The sequence below is a fragment of the Ctenopharyngodon idella genome, chromosome 15 (assembly GCF_019924925.1).
Source record: "Ctenopharyngodon idella isolate HZGC_01 chromosome 15, HZGC01, whole genome shotgun sequence".
Taxonomy (NCBI): domain Eukaryota; kingdom Metazoa; phylum Chordata; class Actinopteri; order Cypriniformes; family Xenocyprididae; genus Ctenopharyngodon; species Ctenopharyngodon idella.
Window position 1 is genome coordinate 14148934 of NC_067234.1, and position 19527 is coordinate 14168460.

The 19527-nt window shown below is 36.4% G+C and overlaps 2 protein-coding genes across 2 annotated transcripts; one reads left to right on the forward strand and one right to left on the reverse strand.

Annotated features, from left to right (window-relative positions):
• Positions 1 to 4938: 4938 nt before the first annotated feature.
• On the reverse strand, positions 4939 to 7828 carry tspan13a (tetraspanin 13a). The gene is made up of 6 exons (XM_051862689.1): positions 7587 to 7828; positions 7193 to 7360; positions 6915 to 6995; positions 6719 to 6832; positions 6169 to 6279; positions 4939 to 5983 (listed from the first exon to the last, which is right to left on the reverse strand). The coding sequence occupies exons 1-6, from the start codon at positions 7647 to 7649 to the stop codon at positions 5909 to 5911; spliced, it is 612 nt and encodes a 203-aa protein (XP_051718649.1). The 5' UTR covers positions 7650 to 7828; the 3' UTR covers positions 4939 to 5908.
• A 636-nt stretch (positions 7829 to 8464) lies between these two features.
• On the forward strand, positions 8465 to 18923 carry ankmy2a (ankyrin repeat and MYND domain containing 2a). Its single transcript, XM_051862671.1, has 11 exons — positions 8465 to 8663; positions 9102 to 9166; positions 9634 to 9772; positions 10678 to 10776; positions 12139 to 12299; positions 12611 to 12676; positions 13333 to 13481; positions 16228 to 16363; positions 16500 to 16628; positions 16729 to 16858; positions 17750 to 18923. Exons 1-11 carry the CDS (start codon positions 8597 to 8599, stop codon positions 17884 to 17886), a joined length of 1278 nt encoding a protein of 425 aa, XP_051718631.1. The 5' UTR covers positions 8465 to 8596; the 3' UTR covers positions 17887 to 18923.
• The last annotated feature ends 604 nt before the right edge of the window (positions 18924 to 19527 follow it).

The following is a 19527-nucleotide window of genomic DNA, read 5'->3' on the forward strand; positions in this document are numbered from 1 at the left end:
AAGCATATCTCAGTAGCTTAGTACATGTAAGATACATAAATGTAGTTTAATTTATCTGAGTATAAGGTTTATTTTTTTCAAAATTGCATCCTTTTTTGTCCCACTTCTCAAGAATCAGTGAGTGGCTAAGTTTATGCAGCTGGCCTGTTTTCCTGTTTATTCATGTGACGTAAAGCCTAATGCTGGAGGTCGCAGAGTCATCAGCTGCATATAAAATCGCATACTATATAGTAGGTCAAAAAACGTATGTGACAAGAGTAGTATATCTGAATTCACAGTACTCATAAAAGAGCAGGCAAAAAGTATCCGGATGACCATCTACTTCCAGCAAGATTTTGTGTGAAGTGTGCATAAGATGTTTATGACACTTTACTAATTTTTTAAACATTGGCAGTTAAGCGACGTAACTAACGCTGGTATGTCACATGATAATGACATCAAAAGTGGAAAACGTTGGTCAAAAACTTTTTAGCATGACTGCCACAGAATGGAACACACAGGATTGTGGGTTATCAAAGGCAGTGAAGGATGCATCTGTGCTGCCTTCAAAAATTGATCAGATGAAGGTATCTCTGGAGACAGGAAGTGAAACTAACATTGGATTCGGATGAGCCTTGATGCCTTCCTCCTACCTTGAAATGCGTTCTCCGAAGGCAGCATTTTTAAGCTTTCAGAAACAGCCATTGAGAGCAAGGGAAGTCCAAAATGCTTGATCGTCATGATTCGTGCAGGCTTCAGATAGTTCCAGGAAGTGCTTTGCTTTGATAGAGTTAGAGAGACAGAAGTTGAGATTTTTTGTTAATTAGTGACAAAGTATTTTACAAACCCGATTTCAAAAAAGTTGGGACACTGTACAAATTGTGAATAAAAAAGGAATGCAATGATGTGGAAGTTTCAAATTTCAATATTTTATTCAGAATACAACATAGATGACATATCAAATGTTTAAACTGAGAAAATGTATCATTTTAAGGGAAAAATAAGTTGATTTTAAATTTCATGGCATCAACACATCTCAAAAAAGTTGGGACAAGGCCATGTTTACCACTGTGTGGCATCCCCTCTTCTTTTTATAACAGTCTGCAAACGTCTGAGGACTGAGGAGACAAGTTGCTCAAGTTTAGGAATAGGAATGTTGTCCCATTCTTGTCTAATACAGGCTTCTAGTTGCTCAACTGCCTTAGGTCTTCTTTGTCGCATCTTCCTCTTTATGATGCGCCAAATGTTTTCTTTGGTGAAAGATCTGGACTGCAGGCTGGCCATTTCAGTACCCGGATCCTTCTTCTACGCAGCCATGATGTTGTAATTGATGCAGTATGTGGTCTGGCATTGTCATGTTGGAAATGCAAGGTCTTCCCTGAAAGAGACGACGTCTGGATGGGAGCATATGTTGTTCTAGAACTTGGATATACCTTTCAGCATTGATGGTGCCTTTCCAGATGTATAAGCTGCCCATGCCACACGCACTCATGCAACCCCATACCATCAGAGATGCAGGCTTCTGAACTGAGCGCTGATAACAACTTGGGTTGTCCTTGTCCTCTTTAGTCCGGATGACATGGCGTCCCAGTTTTCCAAAAAGAACTTCAAATTTTGATTCGTCTGACCACAGAACAGTTTTCCACTTTGCCACAGTCCATTTTAAATGAGCCTTGGCCCAGAGAAAACGCCTGTGCTTCTGGATCATGTTTAGATATGGCTTCTTTTTTGACCTATAGAGTTTTAGCCGGCAATGGCGAATGGCACGGTGGATTGTGTTCACCGACAATGTTTTCTGGAAGTATTCCTGAGCCCATGTTGTGATTTCCATTACAGTAGCATTCCTGTATGTGATGCAGTGCTGTCTAAGGGCCCGAAGATCACGGGCATCCAGTATGGTTTTCCGGCCTTGACCCTTACGCACAGAGATTGTTCCAGATTCTCTGAATCTTTGGATGATATTATGCACTGTAGATAATGATAACTTCAAACTCTTTGCAATTTTTCTCTGAGAAACTCCTTTCTGATATTGCTCCACTATGTTTCGCCGCAGCATTGGGGGAATTGGTGATCCTCTGCCCATCTTGACTTCTGAGAGACACTGCCACTCTGAGAGGCTCTTTTTATACCCAATCATGTTGCCAATTGACCTAATAAGTTGCAAATTGGTCCTCCAGCTGTTCCTTATATGTACATTTAACTTTTCCGGCCTCTTATTGCTACCTGTCCCAACTTTTTTGGAATGTGTAGCTCTCATGAAATCCAAAATGAGCCAATATTTGGCATGACATTTCAAAATGTCTCACTTTCAACATTTGATATGTTATCTATATTCTATTGTGAATAAAATATAAGTTTATGAGATTTGTAAATTATTGCATTCCTTTTTTATTTACAATTTGTACAGTGTCCCAACTTTTTTGGAATCGGGTTTGTATCTATCCTAATAGAAAACAATTGTAGAATTAGTTTGCTTACTATAAAAGCCAGAAGTGTTTTGAGGCCTCTTGGCATATGTGACTGTAAGGGTCAGATGTATCTGAGAAGTTAGCTTGGCCACTAAGCATATTTTGCTGGTAATTTTCCACCAGACAACAGGTGGCTATGAAATGAATATTATCAATATTAAGGATGTCACGTGAAAGCTTCTTGCCTCCGGGGAGTGTTGATTGTTTTCGATAAAATTGGTTCATTTTGCCAATGGGAAAAGGGTTGACCATCAATAAGTCAAAAGATGTAGAGTAGTTGGCAGTCGCCCACCCTTACAAAGAGAAATATCTCTTGCATGAGCAACACCTGCAGTTTAATTGGGGAAGTGACTGTAGTGAAAATGTTGGGGAGCACGTGGGAGACTTCAGGAAGAGAAAGGGAGGAGAGCACCTGTAAGTGAGAATATGGAAAAAAACTGTAAGGTCTTACTAGCCAATTATACTACTTTGTTGTGTTTTAACAGATAAGAAAAATATATAAAACTGTGCCGCTAGAGAGATTCAGATGAACAGCTGGCATCTCACTTTGTTGCTTGACAATAAAGTTAATGCTTCTGAGACCTGGAACTTTGACTCTGAGAGTTTTTATCTAATTATTTTCCCTTTAAATACTTTGGTCAGTTCAAGAATAATTTATGCAATTGTATATTATTTATTTGAAAAAATCAAAGGTGTCTATAACAACTGGTTTAGGTTGATATGGGATTAAATAATAGGGTCCCCTTTAAGTTGTGGGACTTTATTAGTTGTGTTCATCAAGCTTTTGCTGCTGATGTTTAACAAAGTATGACAACTCATCATAATTTACTGATTCATATGAAGATGACCAGCCAAAATCACTGCTCCACCACCCTATATTAAGTTCACATACTGGTTAAATATGGCATCTAACCTGAGGTATTTAATTGTGGTTTAGTCTCAACTGAATCAGCGTTGTGTGAATGATTAAAGAATCACTTTTGTCACCACCTACTGGTGTACTGAAGAGCCACCAAATGTAAACTAATAAAAAATCTGAATGAGTCTTTTTGATGAACTGAATTAAACGATTAGTCAATGGAGTGAATCAAAATCCCCTCTAAATAGATCTCAAAGCTGTTTTTTTTTTAGAAGTAGCTTATATACATTTGAAAATATACACTATATTGCCAAAAGTATTGGGACACCCCTCCAAATCATTGAATTCAGGTGTTCCAATCACTTCCATGGCCACAGGTGTATAAAATCAAGCACCTAGGCATGCAGACTGCTTCTACAAACATTTGTGAAAGAATGGGTCGCTCTCAGGAGCTCAGTGAATTCAAGCGTGGTACCGTGATAGGTTGCCACCTGTGCAATAAGTCAGTTTGTGAAATTTCCTCACTACTAAATATTCCACGGTCAACTGTTAGTGGTATCATAACAAAGTGGAAGCAATTGGGAACAACATCAACTCAGCCACGAAGTGGTAGGCCACGTAAAATCACAGAGCGGGGTCAGCGCATGCTGAGGCGCACGATGCACAGAAGTCGCCAACTTTCTGCAGAGTCATTAGCTACAGACCTCCAAACTTCGTGTGGCCTTCAGATTAGCTCAAGAACAGTGCGTAGAGAGCTTCGTGGAATGGGTTTCCATGGCCGAGCAGCTGATCCAAGCCTTACATCACCAAGTACAATGCAAAGCGTCGGATGCAGTGGTGTAAAGCACACCGCCACTGGACTCTAGAGCAGTGGAGACGTGTTCTCTGGAGTGACGAATCACGCATCTCTGTCTGGCAATCCGATGAACGAGTCTGGGTTTGGCGGTTGCCAGGAGAACGGTACTTGCCTGACTGCATTGTGCCAAGTGTAAAGTTTGGTGGAGGGGGAGATTATGGTGTGGGGTTGTTTTTCAGGGGTTGGGCTTGGACCCTTAGTTCCTGTGAAAGGAACTCTTAATGCTTCAGCATACCAAGAGACTTTGGACAATTTCATGCTCCCAACTTTGTGGGAACAGTTTGGGGATCCTTCCTGTTCCAACATGACTGCGCACCAGTGCACAAAGCAAGGTCCATAAAGACATGGATGAGCGAGTTTGGTGTGGAGGAACTTGACTGGCCTGAACAGAGTCCTGACCTCAACCCTGATAGAACACCTTTGGGATGAATTAGAGCGGAGACTGTGAGACAACATCAGTGCCTGACCTCACAAATGCGCTTCTAGAAGAATGGTCAAAAATTCCCATAAACACACTCCTAAACCTTGTGGAAAGCCTTCCCAGAAGAGTTGAGGCTGTTATGGGTGAGCCAACTCCATATTAAACCCTAAGGATTAAGAATGGGATGTCATTAAAGTTCATGTGCATGTAAAGGCAGGCATCCCAAAACTTTTGGCAATATAGTGTATGTATTTTAAAGCTCTGCATTCATACATTAGAAATGGATTTAATTCATTCATAGTAGATGAATATAGACATTACAAATATAAATAACCTAATTAAAAATGTTGTTAAGCACGGTTAAGATATCTTTATTTATGCAACAAATGTGTAGTAGATTATAAACCATACATTTAAAACAAGAAGTTGGTGCATACATTCTATGTATTTTACATGCTTAAAAATGACCTCAAGAACATGTTAAAATTGAATTAAGAAGGTATATTGTAGTGCATAGTATTAGACAAAATCTCTTTAGACACACAAATAAAATACAAAAATCATAATCTTTCAGTTAAATAAAAATACAAAGAATTTAATCAAATGTTAAATATTCACAGGCAGGTAGTTTATTGTGATCCAAATGGCTGTAAATGTGAATTTGTATGGCATTTTATCCCTGCAGCCAGCAGAGGGCAGCACTAGCACATCTCAATGAATACATCTGTGCTAAACCGGCTGGACAACCTCTGGGAGTGACACACCATTTACTAATATGTGGAATACAAACAGATGATGTAGAAGTTCCTGGTCATATCCTGATCAGAATTATGTGGAAATCAATTGGATGTAGTTTGAGTTTTACTGTGCAAACTGAGTGTCTAAAGAGCAAATGAGCTTAATGCAATGACATTATTGTTTGATCTATAAAGCAGGAAATGTTTGTCCTCATAAAGTTTCCTAGTTTGATTCATAATCTGAAATTAAAGATGCATTGTCATGTCTTTAATTTTTCATTCCAGTCCAACTCTTTATCTTTGTAAAAGTTGTTCAATTGGGAACAAAGTTCAAGCCCAGTTAACCTACTTGCATGATCAGTGATAATAACTATTTGTGAAGATGGAAAATCATAATGGCTGTTCGACAAATAAATATTTTAAAAGTTAACGGAACATTTAATTCGTTATTATATCCCCAAAATAAAGTAATTGGGTTTGTTATCAAGAAGAATATCACAGCATAAATGAAAAAAGTCATAAAAGACAAAAAGTTCATTCAAGAACAGACATTCAGAGTCTTGAATATGTGTGTCTGATCACAGTGCTCTATATGAAAGCACCAGGATTTTGCCGATAATCTTTCAGGTTCCTGTATCTATATGCTAGCCAGACACCCAGAATCTGAAACCGTAAAAAAACAACATAAAATTAACATAAAAATATCTTCTCAACCAGTTCCAAAAATAAGAAAAAATAACCAAAACTTAAATACATTGCCTAAGCTGCATGTTAATAGCTTTCATTCAATATTTGCATGTTTCATCTTCCATGTTTTCAGAACCAAAGGATGTGCAGTGTTTGCTCACCTCTGTAAAACTGAAAAACAGGCTGATTCCTCCAACAAAATGCAGAGCGTCGTCAGCATAGGTCTGGATTATATCTGAACATGGTTCACATGTTTTATCTTTGAAACAGGCCTGAAGTCACAGAGAAGACAGACATGTAGCAGAGAATAATCTTTACAACCACAATAAAAAGTGCATATAAACAATATGATATCATACTCAGGTGATCTTCACATCAGACTGTTTGTTCAAGCAGTTAAAGAGTCTGTCAGTTATTGTACACTGTACATTATAGTTTAATTTTGCCCACATTTAGTAACTTCTCAACAAAAATGGAAGCTTTATAATACATTAACCTTATATCTTGACGTATAAAAATACAACAGTACTTCTTAAACCAACATATTTACCAAAGCTCGCTGTATAAACCGCATGACTTCACATTCACAGACTATTTGTTCAGGAAGTCTTTCTAGAATGATGCTGTTTTTTCACATTAAGTTCAACTCGACCTCGAAATCAGAAGACACCTCATAAATCTTGGATAGAAAAGCAGAATAATAGTTCTTACAGCATCACATGGTTCACTGTAGTTAACATGAAGGAAGTCACAGCAATTCAATGATATTTCCAAATCCTTCTGCATTGATTCAGATTTATTCCATCCTATCTCCAGGAGAAGGCTCTGCAGGAGGACAAAACAACTCGCTAGAGGAATGAGGAAACCGGTATCACCGTGTCAAAGTATTAATACAGACTATAATTACCTGCTGTTGTTTACTAATAGCTAAGCAGGCACATGACACTGAAAACTGCACAATGAATACCAGAAAGAGAATGAGCATGTACTAAAGACCAGTTAAGGTTGTTTCGCCATCATTTAAAAAGCTGCTGATTACAAAGGAAATCATTACAAACAGGTAAGCCAGCAAAACTGGTGAATGTGAGTTTAGGGCCCAGACTACAACACAATCTGAGACTGCTGTGTTGAACAGATATAGATATGAGAATATTTCTTGAATGAGTAACTTAGTTGGAAGGATACAAAGAACAAGAGGACTTGATGATGCTTCACAGCCCCACACAGTCCCACAATGGCCACGACGAAGAGAAACAATCCAACTGCGATGACAGCAGCCATCACACTGAAACTAGACACCAGTCCGAACCATTTGCCCCATGCTGCAACACCGATCATTAGAAGACTGACCATCTGAAAACAAAAGAGCAATTGATGGTTTCATGCTTAGAAAAGGCAGTGCAATACTGAATAATGAATATCAGCATAAAAAACATTCACATAAACATTCATTTTACAATTTAAAGTAACATTTAATGTACATTGTTATTTCCATTATCATAGTAAAGAATAAAAGGAATATAGTAATTGTTAATATGAATAAGAAAAAGTCTTATAGGACTATACTTGCTAGACTTACCACATAAATAAGGTTCAAGATACAGAGAGACGTTTTTGAGCAAACAAAACCACCACAAGCCATGATGAAATATCTAATGTAGCCTACACTCGTGCCGCAAATGTGACTCTCTGCTCCAACTTAAGGCAGGCTGACTGTATCTATCTAGAGGGTTGCCCAGCATTTGCTCAGGTAGACACGACAACCCCATTGGTCCGTTTTTTATGCACATAAGCAAAGTCCCACTTGCAGTGGTAACTCAAGGTGAAGCAATTATAATGGGAAGTCCAACCCGTTTTAAAGTAGCGGTTCGTATTCTTCACGAATCAGACATGTTGGTTTTGTGACAAGTTTCCGATACGAATCTGACATCGCTAAAAGCAATTGCCTGGTGTTGCTGTGTCTAATACATCTCTTTTATATTTTTAAATATACAATATTATAGGCTTGCATTTGTCAAGTATGGTATTATATTTTTATGTAACTTATCTCATATGAACAATTCATTATTTTCAATCACTTTAAAGTCTCACACAGGTGGTGGGATTATTTTTGTTCACCTATATCTTAAATTAATATCATTTTAATTTTAATATCATTTTAATGAGACATATTTATCCTAACATGTCTCTTATTTTGAAAAATGAAATATAGCGTTGTACAAAATGAAAGTTCTAGACTTCACAGGATTGAAACATCGCCACTCAGATGGGGTACACACATTGTTAAACATATATAAATGAACTTTCACTACTCCCATACTTAGTAAAACCACTACAATTAGTATTTTATACTAATAGCGTTTTATATTACAATATATACTATATATTTTTAAAAATATAATAAAACCACAACCGAAGACGACACTTATTACGCCCCCTGATTTTTGTTGCAGTTGGTTCAGTCCGTTTGCAGACCGTAACGCCTTAACCCGTCAGTGGATCAATCACAGTAGAACAGAGCTGTCATATCAGTCACAGTAAACTTATATATTGCTTATTAAAAGCAAAAGCGTCACTTTGACTATAATAATGTCTTCACCAAAGAAAGGAGACCTGACCGACACAGAGAAAGAGCTACTTCAGGTTATTGCTGCAGGTAATGATAGCATGAGGCTAATAAGCTAACTGCAGATTAACACAATTAACAGTTCGGAAAATTATATCTTTTTTAAAAACTCTGCAGGCTATGGTTGCATACGGAATGCTTTCTCTCTGTGCTTTTAAATTATTCCTTCATGCGCTGCATTTTAAAAACTTGCATACGTGTTCAGTTAAACTGTATAAAATAGATTATCATATGCAATGTAAACGATAAATACGTAAAATCTTTCGAAATTATTCAAGCATAATTATTGTATCATTTAGTCTTGTGTTTTTCACAATGTAAAGATATCATGATGACCATTGAGGATTACACTTGTAGTGCGGCTCTTATGTGTAATTGTTGAAATATAAATAGTGATATATGTATAAATGTGAGTATAAATAATTCTCGAGGTCGGTCATACTGATTACTGTGGTTGATCATTTGTAGGAAATGTGCAAGAAGCTTCCAGACTGCTTGGATCCAAAGATGTCAGGGTCAACTGTCTGGATGAGGTAAGAAAATTAAGTGTTGTTATACATTATAATAATAACAGAGTTTAATTCCTCTCTATGTCAGTGGTAGTTTTTTGTCAATACTTTAAACGGCACTTATGACTGTGTAGAGTGACCTGTCCGAATCAGATGTTACTGACACTTGTGGGCTTTCAAAGCAGCTGCCTGGAAATGAAGTTGATTGGCCCGTCTTTCATTATATTTCTGTTGGAGCTGAAAACAAACATAATAAAAAGAATTATGAACCAGTTATTGGTGGATAGCGATTGCACTGAATAAAGCTCTTTCCACTTTCAGCATTTTAAGCAACAAGTACACTCGCATGTTTTATATGCTAATATGTTTACAGGTTAATGTTTTGAGTGCTTTTGGGAGTTATCAGGGTCTCTCTACACACCATAATCTAATATATGTGAAAATGCTATATGTGATTAATGCTGTTTTGATTGTTTGCATTTCTACTTCAGTATGGCATGACCCCTCTCATGCACGCTGCATATAAGGGCAAGGCGGACATGTGCAAACTGCTGCTGCAGCACGGAGCAGACGTCAACTGCAACGAACATGAACATGGATACACCGCACTCATGTTTGCAGGACTCTCAGGTTTGAATCACAGTTGCTACATTTTTTTTGGTGCTAGTATTATTAATTTGTCAAGATGTGTCCTTGAAGGGTTAGTTCACCCAAAAATGAAAATTCTGTCATTAATTACTCACCCTCATGCCGTTCTACACCCGTAAGACCTTCGTTAATTTTCGGAACGCAAATTAAGATATTTTTGTTGAAATCCGATGGCTCAGTGAGGCCTTCATAGCCAGCAATGACATTTCCTCTGTCAAGATCCATTAATGTACTAAAAACATATTTAAATCAGTTCATGTGAGTACAGTGGTTCAATATTATTATTATAAAGTGACGAGAATATTGCCAAAAAAACAAAATAATGATTTATATAGTGATGGCCGATTTCAAAACACTGCTTCATGAAGCTTCGGAGCGTTATGAATCTTTTGTGTCGAATCATGATTCAGATCACGTGTCAAACCACCAAACTGCTGAAATCACATGATTTTGGTGCTACGAACCGCTGATTCAACACAAAAGATTCATGACGCTCCAAAGCTTCATTAAGCAGTGTTTTGAAATCGGCCATCACTATATAAGTCGTTATTTTGTTTTTCGGATCCACCAAAAATATTCTCGTCGCTTTATAATATTAATATTGAACCACTGTACTCACATGAACTGATTTAAATATGTTTTTAGTACATTAATGGATCTTGACAGAGGAAATGGCATTGCTGGCTATGAAGGCCTCACTGAGCCATCGGATTTCAACAAAAATATCTTAATTTGCGTTCCGAAAAGGTCTTACGGGTGTAGAACGGCATGAGGGTGAGTAATTAATGACAGAATTTTCATTTTTGGGTGAACTAACCCTTTAAATATATTTCATGCCAGTGATACAGTATGATTATACAGTAAGTTGTATCCATTCTATTCAACAGGAAAGACAGATATCACCTGGATGATGTTGGATGCTGGAGCCGAGACGGATGCAGTGAACTCAGTCGGGAGAACAGCAGCACAAATGGCTGCTTTTGTAGGTATGCCAAAGTTATGGTGAAAATGGTGTGCTTTACCGGTCAAATCAGTATGATTATATAACTGCTGCTCAAGAAACATTGGTAACACTTTACAATAAGGTTCATTAGTTAAACATTAGTTAATGTATTAACTAACATGAACTAACCATGAGCAATACATTTGTTACTGTATTTACTAATCTTTGTTAACGTTAGTTAATGAAAAAACAGTTGTTCATTGTTTGTTCATGTCAGTTCACAGTGCATTAACTAATGTTAACGAGATTTTAATAATGTATTAGTAAATGTTGAAATTAACATTAACAAAGATTAATAAATGCTGTATAAGTGCAGTTCATTATTAGTTCATGTTAACTAATGTAGTTAACTAATGAACCTTATTGTAAAGTGTTACTGAAACATTTATTATTATTATCAATGTTAAAAACATTTGTGCTGCCTGATATCATCTTGTTGAATAAAAATATTCATTAAAGGGTTAGTTCACCCAGATGTTAAACTTCTGTCATTAATTACTCACCCTCATGTCGTTCCACACCCGCAAGACCTTCATTAATCTTCAGAACACAAATTAAGATATTTTTGATAAAATCTGATGGCTCAGTGAGGCTTCTTTTCTCAGCAAGATAATTAACATTTTCAGATGCCCAGAAAGGTACTAAAGAAACATTTAAAACAGTTCATGTGACTACAGTGGTTCAACCTTAATGTTATGAAGCGACGAGAAAATAAAAATAACGACTTTATTCAACTATTTTTCCTCTTCCCTGTCAGTCTCCTACACTGTTGCTGCAGTGAACACAGTGCAGAGCTTCCGTGTTTTACGTCAGAATGCCGACTCAGTATTGGCCAGCTCCTGTGTCAGCATCTCACGCATGTGTCGTGCTGCTCACGTGAACAGTGTCGGCCAATACTGAGCCGGCGTTCGGAAAAATTGTTGAATAAAGTCATAATTTTTGTTTTGTTTTTGCGCACAAAAAGTATTCTCGTTGCTTCATAACATTAAGTTTGAACCACTGTAGTCACATTGACTATTTTACTGATGTCTTTAGTACCTTTCTGGACCTTGAATGTGGTAACTTCGTTGCTTTCTATGGGAGATAAAAAACCACTCAGATTTCATCAAAAATATCTTAATTTGTGTTCTGAAGATGAAAGAAGGTCTTGCGGGTTTGGAACGACATGAGGGTGAGTAATAAATGACAGAAATTTCATTTTTGGGTGAACTAACCCTTTAAAAAAATCTTACTGGCCCAAAATTTTTGAATGGTAATTTATGTCAGATTCTTAGAGGAAGTTTAGAGGAAGTGAGTTCTTTTTTTGTTTCCAAAAGTGAAGATTAAATGTTGACATCTTTTTCAGGGCAGCACGACTGTGTGACAGTTATCAATAACTTCTTCTCTCGTGCGAGGTTGGATTACTACACAAAACCACAGGGGCTGGAAAAGGAACCAAAACTCCCTCCTAAACTCGCTGGACCACTACACAAAATTATCATGAGTACCAACCTCAACCCTGTGAAGGTACTTTTTTTTTGGTCTGATCAATATTCTTGTGGACAGCACTCCAGGAAAGGCCCGACTTATGGGCCTTTCCCAGTCTTGTTCCCCTTACTATACTGTCCTATCAAAATAAAAGTGGAAAACCCCAAAAATCTAACTTTAAAAGCTACAATTTTAAGCTAACGTACTACAATATGGTCATACTAAACCTGTCAGTTATATACTGATAAAAGGCAGTCTCAAAATTTTCAAAATGATTAAACCACTGACTATGGCCATAACATAATTCATCCTGTTAAGACTGGATGTTGTTGTGATTTGTTTGTCTGCAGATAGTGATGGTGGTGAAAGAAAACCCTCTGCTGATGGATGTGGAAGCACTTGAGAAGTGTCGCAAGGTCAGTTGCATGTTAATGCATTATGCTCAGAGCTAAGTTGCAGTTCATTACAATAAACTTGATTGAGTTAAAACATGACCCAACTTCAGCACCATCTTTACTCCTTAGGGCTTTTCCACTGCATGTAACCCTGAGTTATAGTCATTCTAAACCCCGCTTTTAACACTGGGACGTTTCAAACTTGTAATTTAGAAGCAGGGTTAGCACTAATTTTTTTCCCCCTGTGTTATGAAACCATGTTCCGGAGCAGGGTTAGTGCCGCTTTTGCAGTGCCAGACATGTGCAGCTAGCCTCATATACATGTGCATGGACAGTCACGGAAACACTGTGTATTGTATATAAACAGTCATTTCAGCATTTGAGGGGGAAATGGTTGAAAAGAGACCATTTCATTCTTACCTTTATAGTTGATATTGGAGTCGGCAATGTGTAATATGAGGACGCGCAATGCTAGAGCAGGTCATGTGTGGCTTTCATTCAATCAATGACAATGACACCACAAATAAGAACGTTAACCCAGGGTTTAGGAATGTACATTGTGAAACAGCAGCTTATGAATACCCAGGATTAGTTGTTAACACTGGGTAAACTATGAGCAGTGTGAAACATGAAGCAAGATAACCCAGGATTCTGAAAAGCCCTCTTGTGTCTTCCAGGTTCTGGAGCTGATCTGTGAGAAGTGCATCAAACAGCAGGATATGAATGAAGTGTTGGCCATGAAGATGCACTACCTCAGCTGTGTGCTGCAGAAATGTGGCTCTTTCCTAAAAGATCGACAGGACAAACTTGATAGCCTCATTAAGAGGTAGAATATTATACACACTTCCATTCAAAGTTTTTTTTTTTTGAAAGAAATTATTACTTTTATTTATCAAGAACAGTGTTGGGCACGTTACTTTAAAAAAGTAATTATAGTTACTAGTTACTTCTCACAAATAGTAACTGCGTTAGTAACTTAATTACCAGGGAAAGTAACTATTGTGTTACTCTTAAAAAAAAAAAAAAAATTCAAATATGTCAAATAACTTGGATGCCCCCAATATTAAATACAAGTCTAAAAATAAATCATTCTTGATCCGACTCGTGATCCGCTCTTGCTCACGACATGTAATTTCTCTGTACTGTACTACGTGTTGTTAGCCATTAAAGAAAACGTAGTTTCATATTTATGTTTAAATAGGCCTATGTTATGTATCTATTTGATTATGAAAAGTGAACAGCATGAGTAAAATAAGAGGATACACTACCGGTCAAAAGTTTGGAAACATTACTATTTTTAATGTTTTTGAATGAAGTCTCTTATGCTCATTAAGGCTGCATTTATTTCATAATAAATACAGAAAAAAAACAGTAATATTGTGAAATATTATTACAATTTAAAATTATGGTTTTCTATTTTAATATACTTTACAATATAATTTATTTCTGTGATGCAAAGCTGAATTTTCAGCATCATTACTCCAGTCTTCAGTGTCACATGATCCTTCAGAAATCATTGTAATATGCTGATTTATTATCAATGTTGGAAACAGTTGTGCTGCTTAATATTATTTTATAACCTGTGATGCTTTTTCAGGATTCTTTGATGAATAAAAAGTTAAAAAATATCAGCATTTATTTAAAATAGAAATATTTTGTAACAATTTACACTACTGTTCAAAAGTTTGGGGTCAGTAATTTTTTTTCTTAATTTTTTTGAAAGAAATTAATACTTTTATTCAGCACAGATGTGTTAAATTGATAAAAAGTGATAGTAAAGATTTTTATTGTTAGAAAAGATTTATGTTTTGAATAAATGCTGTTCTTTTTAACCTTTTATTCATCAATGAATCCTGAAAAAAGTATCACACGTTCCAAAAAAAATATTAAGCAACACAACTGTTTTCAACATTGATAATAACTGAGCATCAAATCAGCATATTAGAATGATTTCTGAAGGATCATGTGACACTGAAGACAGGAGTAATGATGCTGAAAATTCAGCTTTGCATCACAGAAATAAATTATATTTTAAAGTATATTAAAATAGAAAACCATAATTTTAAATTGTAATAATATTTCACAATATTACTGTTTTTTCTGTATTTATTATGAAATAAATGCAGCCTTAATGAGCATAAGAGACTTCGTTCAAAAACATTAAAAACAGTAATGTTTCTAAACTTTTGACCAGTTATGTACATCATAAGATGCGCAATATATCGGGAGACATGGAGTGGGTCAGACATGATTTTGACCACTTCATTAAGTTTTGTTTTGTAGAAAGCCTTTCTTTAAAGTGAATTTCTTTTTGTAAAAATTGTATCTTAATTTTAATCAACGTTTCATCAACCAGTTGCCTGGATTTAATAAATTAGAAGCAAAAATAGCAGACAATATAATCATAACATGGAGGCGCCGGCGCGATCACTTGCACGTGAACTGGAGCGTGTCTATAGGCTAAATAAACCAAAACTCAGCGGCTGCTTGCCTCACAGACATGAGAAATATATCTATAGAAAGCTTGAAATGTCTACTTTTAAACAAAATAATTCAAAACGAAAAGGAGTAGGCTACTCTCTGATTATGTAATCTGAAAGAAATGTGCATTCTCTCTATAGGAGCGTCCACTGCGGAGATGATGAGAGTCAGCAATGTCATCTTCATCTTTGCAGCCGACACTGATTCAGAAAACATTACTTTATTAATAAACAATTAAAATATCTCCTTGCTGTTTTTGTCACATCCATAATCACTTAATTACTTTTGCCAGTTCTTTATGGCAAGCTTTATGCGTGCGCTTGAGTGCTATATAGCCTATATTAAATGCTCATTATTATGGTTTATTCTCTCCAGTATTTAAGAAATCAAATTAATATAAATGTGATTAGTCAACTAATGGCTTAAATGAACAACTACTAGTCGACTAGAAAAAACTTATTTCACATATTTTCGATCCAGCGTGTCACAAAGGGAATTCTGGTTTGAGCTTGCACTCCGCTCGCATGCTCTGACACAGACACACACAGAGCATTGTACATTATTATCAGTTTCAAATTATATTTGTGTATGACTAACCTGTACTATTTCTTTACAACAAAACGCTTTGCAGGTCTATTGTCACACACCAATCGTCATCAGTTAGCATGCAGGTCCTATGGCTGAGAGAGAGGGAATTCCATAGAAATATGAAGCAGCACTGTTTTCAACACTGATAATAATAAGAAATGTTTCTTGAGCATCATATCAGCATATTAGAATGATTTCTGAAAGATCATGTGACACTGAAGACTGGAGTAATGATGCTGAAAATTCTGCTTTGCATTCACAGGAATAAATTACATGTATTAAAATAGAAAACGGTTATTTTTATAAACAGTTATTGTAATATTTCATAATATTACTGTTTTACTGTACTTTTGTTCAAATAAATGAAGCTATGTTAAGCATAAGAGACTTCTTAATGATCTCACCGATCCCAAACTTTTGAACGGCAGTGTACATAAAATTTTTTACAGCAATTAAAAGGCCCTCTTTTGATCTGTAGAGTAACTCAGAAAATTTTTTGTCAGTCTTTTGAAAGGGCGAGACAGTGACGGCTTCCCGGTATTCCAGGAGAAGTTCATCCGGGAGTGCATTAGGAAATTTCCATACTGTGATGCCACATTACTGCAGCAGCTGGTCCGAAGTATCGCTCCAGTGGAAATTGTGAGTTACAGTGACCTCTATTTGCTAATGTAGAAGATAATGGAAGTGAAATAAAATTATGGAAACATAGCCTCATCTAGAAAGACTGAACCACATTCCACATATGGAAGCCTCCTCACCAGCTCTTTTCCGACAGGGAAGTGACCCAGCCGCTCTGTCAGTGCTCACCCAGGCCATCACGGGGCAGGTGGGCTTCATGGATGCAGACTTCTGCACATCCTGTGGTGAGAAAGGGGCAGAGAAAAGATGCTCCATTTGCAAAATGGTAATTATCAGGTTTGATCTTATGATTATTGTGCTCCGCATTAGAAAAAGTGTTTTCTTGGTTTCCTGAGGTGCTTGCTTAAATCTGCGCATATATTCAGGTGATCTACTGTGGCCAGGCCTGTCAGAAACTGCACTGGTTCAGCCATAAGAAGGTCTGTAAGATGTTACAGGAGCAGAGAGAGAAACATGAAGCTGATTCAGCATCACGACTACAGAAACAGGCCAAAGGTATCCAAATCAAATTTGATTTGCTTTGATATGACACTTACGAAAAATATAATGGTGTTATCATGCTTTTGCGGGCATCGTACCATAGTAAAACCATATTCTTTAGACATGCACCAAATTTCCTGCTCTGCCATTATTCATTCTACTGCATTTCAACAAGAAGAAATGATCTATCAAAACAAATGGTGAGCTTGCAGTCTGAATTAAATGTAATGAGATAAAAAGACATACGAGTCATTCTTTTTAGTAATCAAGCTGTAAGGTTTTGATTCACTAAAAAGAACCAAATCTAAAGAGTCATTTGTATAAGGAATCAGGCTACACTGTTCACACTGTAAGGTTTTGATTCGCTAGAAAGAACCGAATCATAAGAGTCATTCGTTTCAGGAATCAAGCTCTACTGTTCACACTGTAAGGTTTTGATTCACTAAAAATGACCAAATCATAAGAATGATCGTTTTACAAATCAAGTTACACTGTTCACACTGTAAGGTTTTGATTCGCTAGAAAGAACCGAATCATAAGAGTCATTCGTTTCAGGAATCAAGCTACACTGTTCACACTGTAAGGTTTTGATTCACTAGAAAGAACCGAATCATAAGAGTCATTCGTTTCAGGAATCAAGCTACACTGTTTTCACGCTGTAAAGTTTTTATTCACTAAAAAGAACTGAATCATAAGAGTCATTAGTTTCAGGAATCAAGCTCTACTGTTCACACTGTAAGGTTTTGATTTGCTAGAAATAACCGAATCATAAGAGTCATTAGTTTCAGGAATCAAGCTACACTTGTTTTCGCGCTGTAAGGTTTTGATTCGCCAGAAAGAACTGAATCATAAGAGTCATTCGTTTCACAAATCAAGCTATGCATGCTCTTTTTTTCTCATCCATAGCTGAGGGTGATCAAGCATTGGAGGAGACGACCGGCACTATGGAGGAGCTTTCCGTCAGTCAGAGTGAGACCAGCAGCTCTTCAGATAACCAAACCGAGGACGTTAACTCTGAGACAGTGTCTGTAACTGCAGACTGAATCACAAAGACTCAGCGTTTCAACCCAGCAACCATCGTCATCATCATTGAAGACCCATCTAAGACAAACGAGAGCACATCCGTAACATCAGCCAGAGGTTTCTTCATGGTTCTTGTACAGGATGCTCGTCTGAAGCACATAATGTAGGGCAAAAACCACCAAAAGCTTTGCCACACCAATGCACATGATGAAAGGTCTACGAGTGACATTTTTTTTTAAATAGTCTTTTTACAGTTATGTTGGAAAATTACATGTATTTATGTTTGTGAAAATCATGCTGTCATGCATTTAGAGTTCTATGTGTAATGTAGGATTTGCTTTAGGAAAGATATTGTAATGTATTGCTGCCTATGCCTTAAATTTTTTAGTCTGTTATTATGGAAAAGGATAAATGAATAGTTGGCAACAGCTTTGTGTGAGTCTTCATAAAGCTGTAGAATTTATGTAGCAGTTATTTTTGGAGACATCTGATATTGAAATAATGGTAATGTTTCACAAAGCAGATAAATCTATTTTCCGTCTTACAGTGACAAACTATTAGATCACATGTTTTCTGATGAACATATGTCAAATATAAGATGTCACCTACTAAAACTGTTTAAGAAACATAACTTAGACGCACACATTAGTCTTGAAAATGTTTATTAAGATTGAAATGACAATGTAAGAACTGTTTTTCATTGATTTAAACCACTTGGCCTTGTCGAATGTTTCATCGTGCGAACAAGAGTGACGGCAGGGGTCTGGAAATCATCTAGGTTTGACAGTATGTCGGACTCAGGTTTGCTCGAGTCACTGATGGAGACGTGTTTATACTGGTCCAGTTCATAATGAAGAATTGTATGATGGTCTTGGCCACTGATGGATTTTTTAGACCAGAATGGCTGCTAAAGAAAACATACAAAATCATCTCCTGTGGTACATTTGCTGTAGCTTAAACATTAAAAATATTAAATACTCCATCATTGTGACATTAACTCTGTACACCTCTTCCTTGAGCCATGCTGACTTATAACAATAAAAAATATTTTATATTAGATGCATTTTATGAATCGTAAAATACCTGAATTGATTTTTTAGTTAATTGTTCTTTGTTAGACAAGAGCTTTACTTTATCTACTGGCTTTGAGGTTGTGTTAGTGGCTTTTCTTCCTGTAGGGGGCGGTAGCAATTATACACTACCGGTCAAAAGTTTGGAATAAGTGTTTTTGAAAGGAGTCTGTTATGCTTACCAAGGCTGCATTTATTGGATTTAAGAACATTGAAGACTGGAGTAATGATGCTGAAAATTCACATTATTAGTGTCACATGATCCTTCAGAAATGCTGATTTGCTGCTCAGTTATTATTGGTGCTCAATTATTACTAAGTGTTCTTATTATTATAAATGTTGAAAACAAAGAATTCTTGGATGAAGAGAAAGTTTGATGAACATAATTTATTTGAAATGGAAATCTTTTGTAACTAATGTTTTACTGTCAAGTCAATTTCATGTATTCTTGCTGAATAAAAGTATCAATTTATTTATTTATTTATTTTTTAAATCTTACTTTCACAAAACTTTTGAATAGTAGAGTATCATGGTTTCCAAAAAAAAAATAAAAATTAAGCAGCAAAACTTCATAAGAGACTTCTTTCAAAA

What these genes read in the sequence shown, in the direction of transcription:
- tspan13a (XM_051862689.1), bottom strand. Translation starts at nt 7,649, where the DNA reads ATGGCTTGTGGTGGTTTTGTTTGCTCAAAAACGTCTCTCTGTATCTTG. An exon ending in ATCAAGTCCTCTTGTTCTTT is followed by an intron (nt 6,996 to 7,192) that starts GTATCCTTCCAA and finishes ACTGGTCTTTAG; the next exon opens with TACATGCTCATTCTCTTTCT. An exon ending in CTATTAGTAAACAACAGCAG is followed by an intron (nt 6,833 to 6,914) that starts GTAATTATAGTC and finishes GTCCTCCTGCAG; the next exon opens with AGCCTTCTCCTGGAGATAGG.
- ankmy2a (XM_051862671.1), top strand. Translation starts at nt 8,597, where the DNA reads ATGTCTTCACCAAAGAAAGGAGACCTGACCGACACAGAGAAAGAGCTA. An exon ending in ACTTCAGGTTATTGCTGCAG is followed by an intron (nt 8,664 to 9,101) that starts GTAATGATAGCA and finishes GATCATTTGTAG; the next exon opens with GAAATGTGCAAGAAGCTTCC. An exon ending in CATGTTTGCAGGACTCTCAG is followed by an intron (nt 9,773 to 10,677) that starts GTTTGAATCACA and finishes TCTATTCAACAG; the next exon opens with GAAAGACAGATATCACCTGG.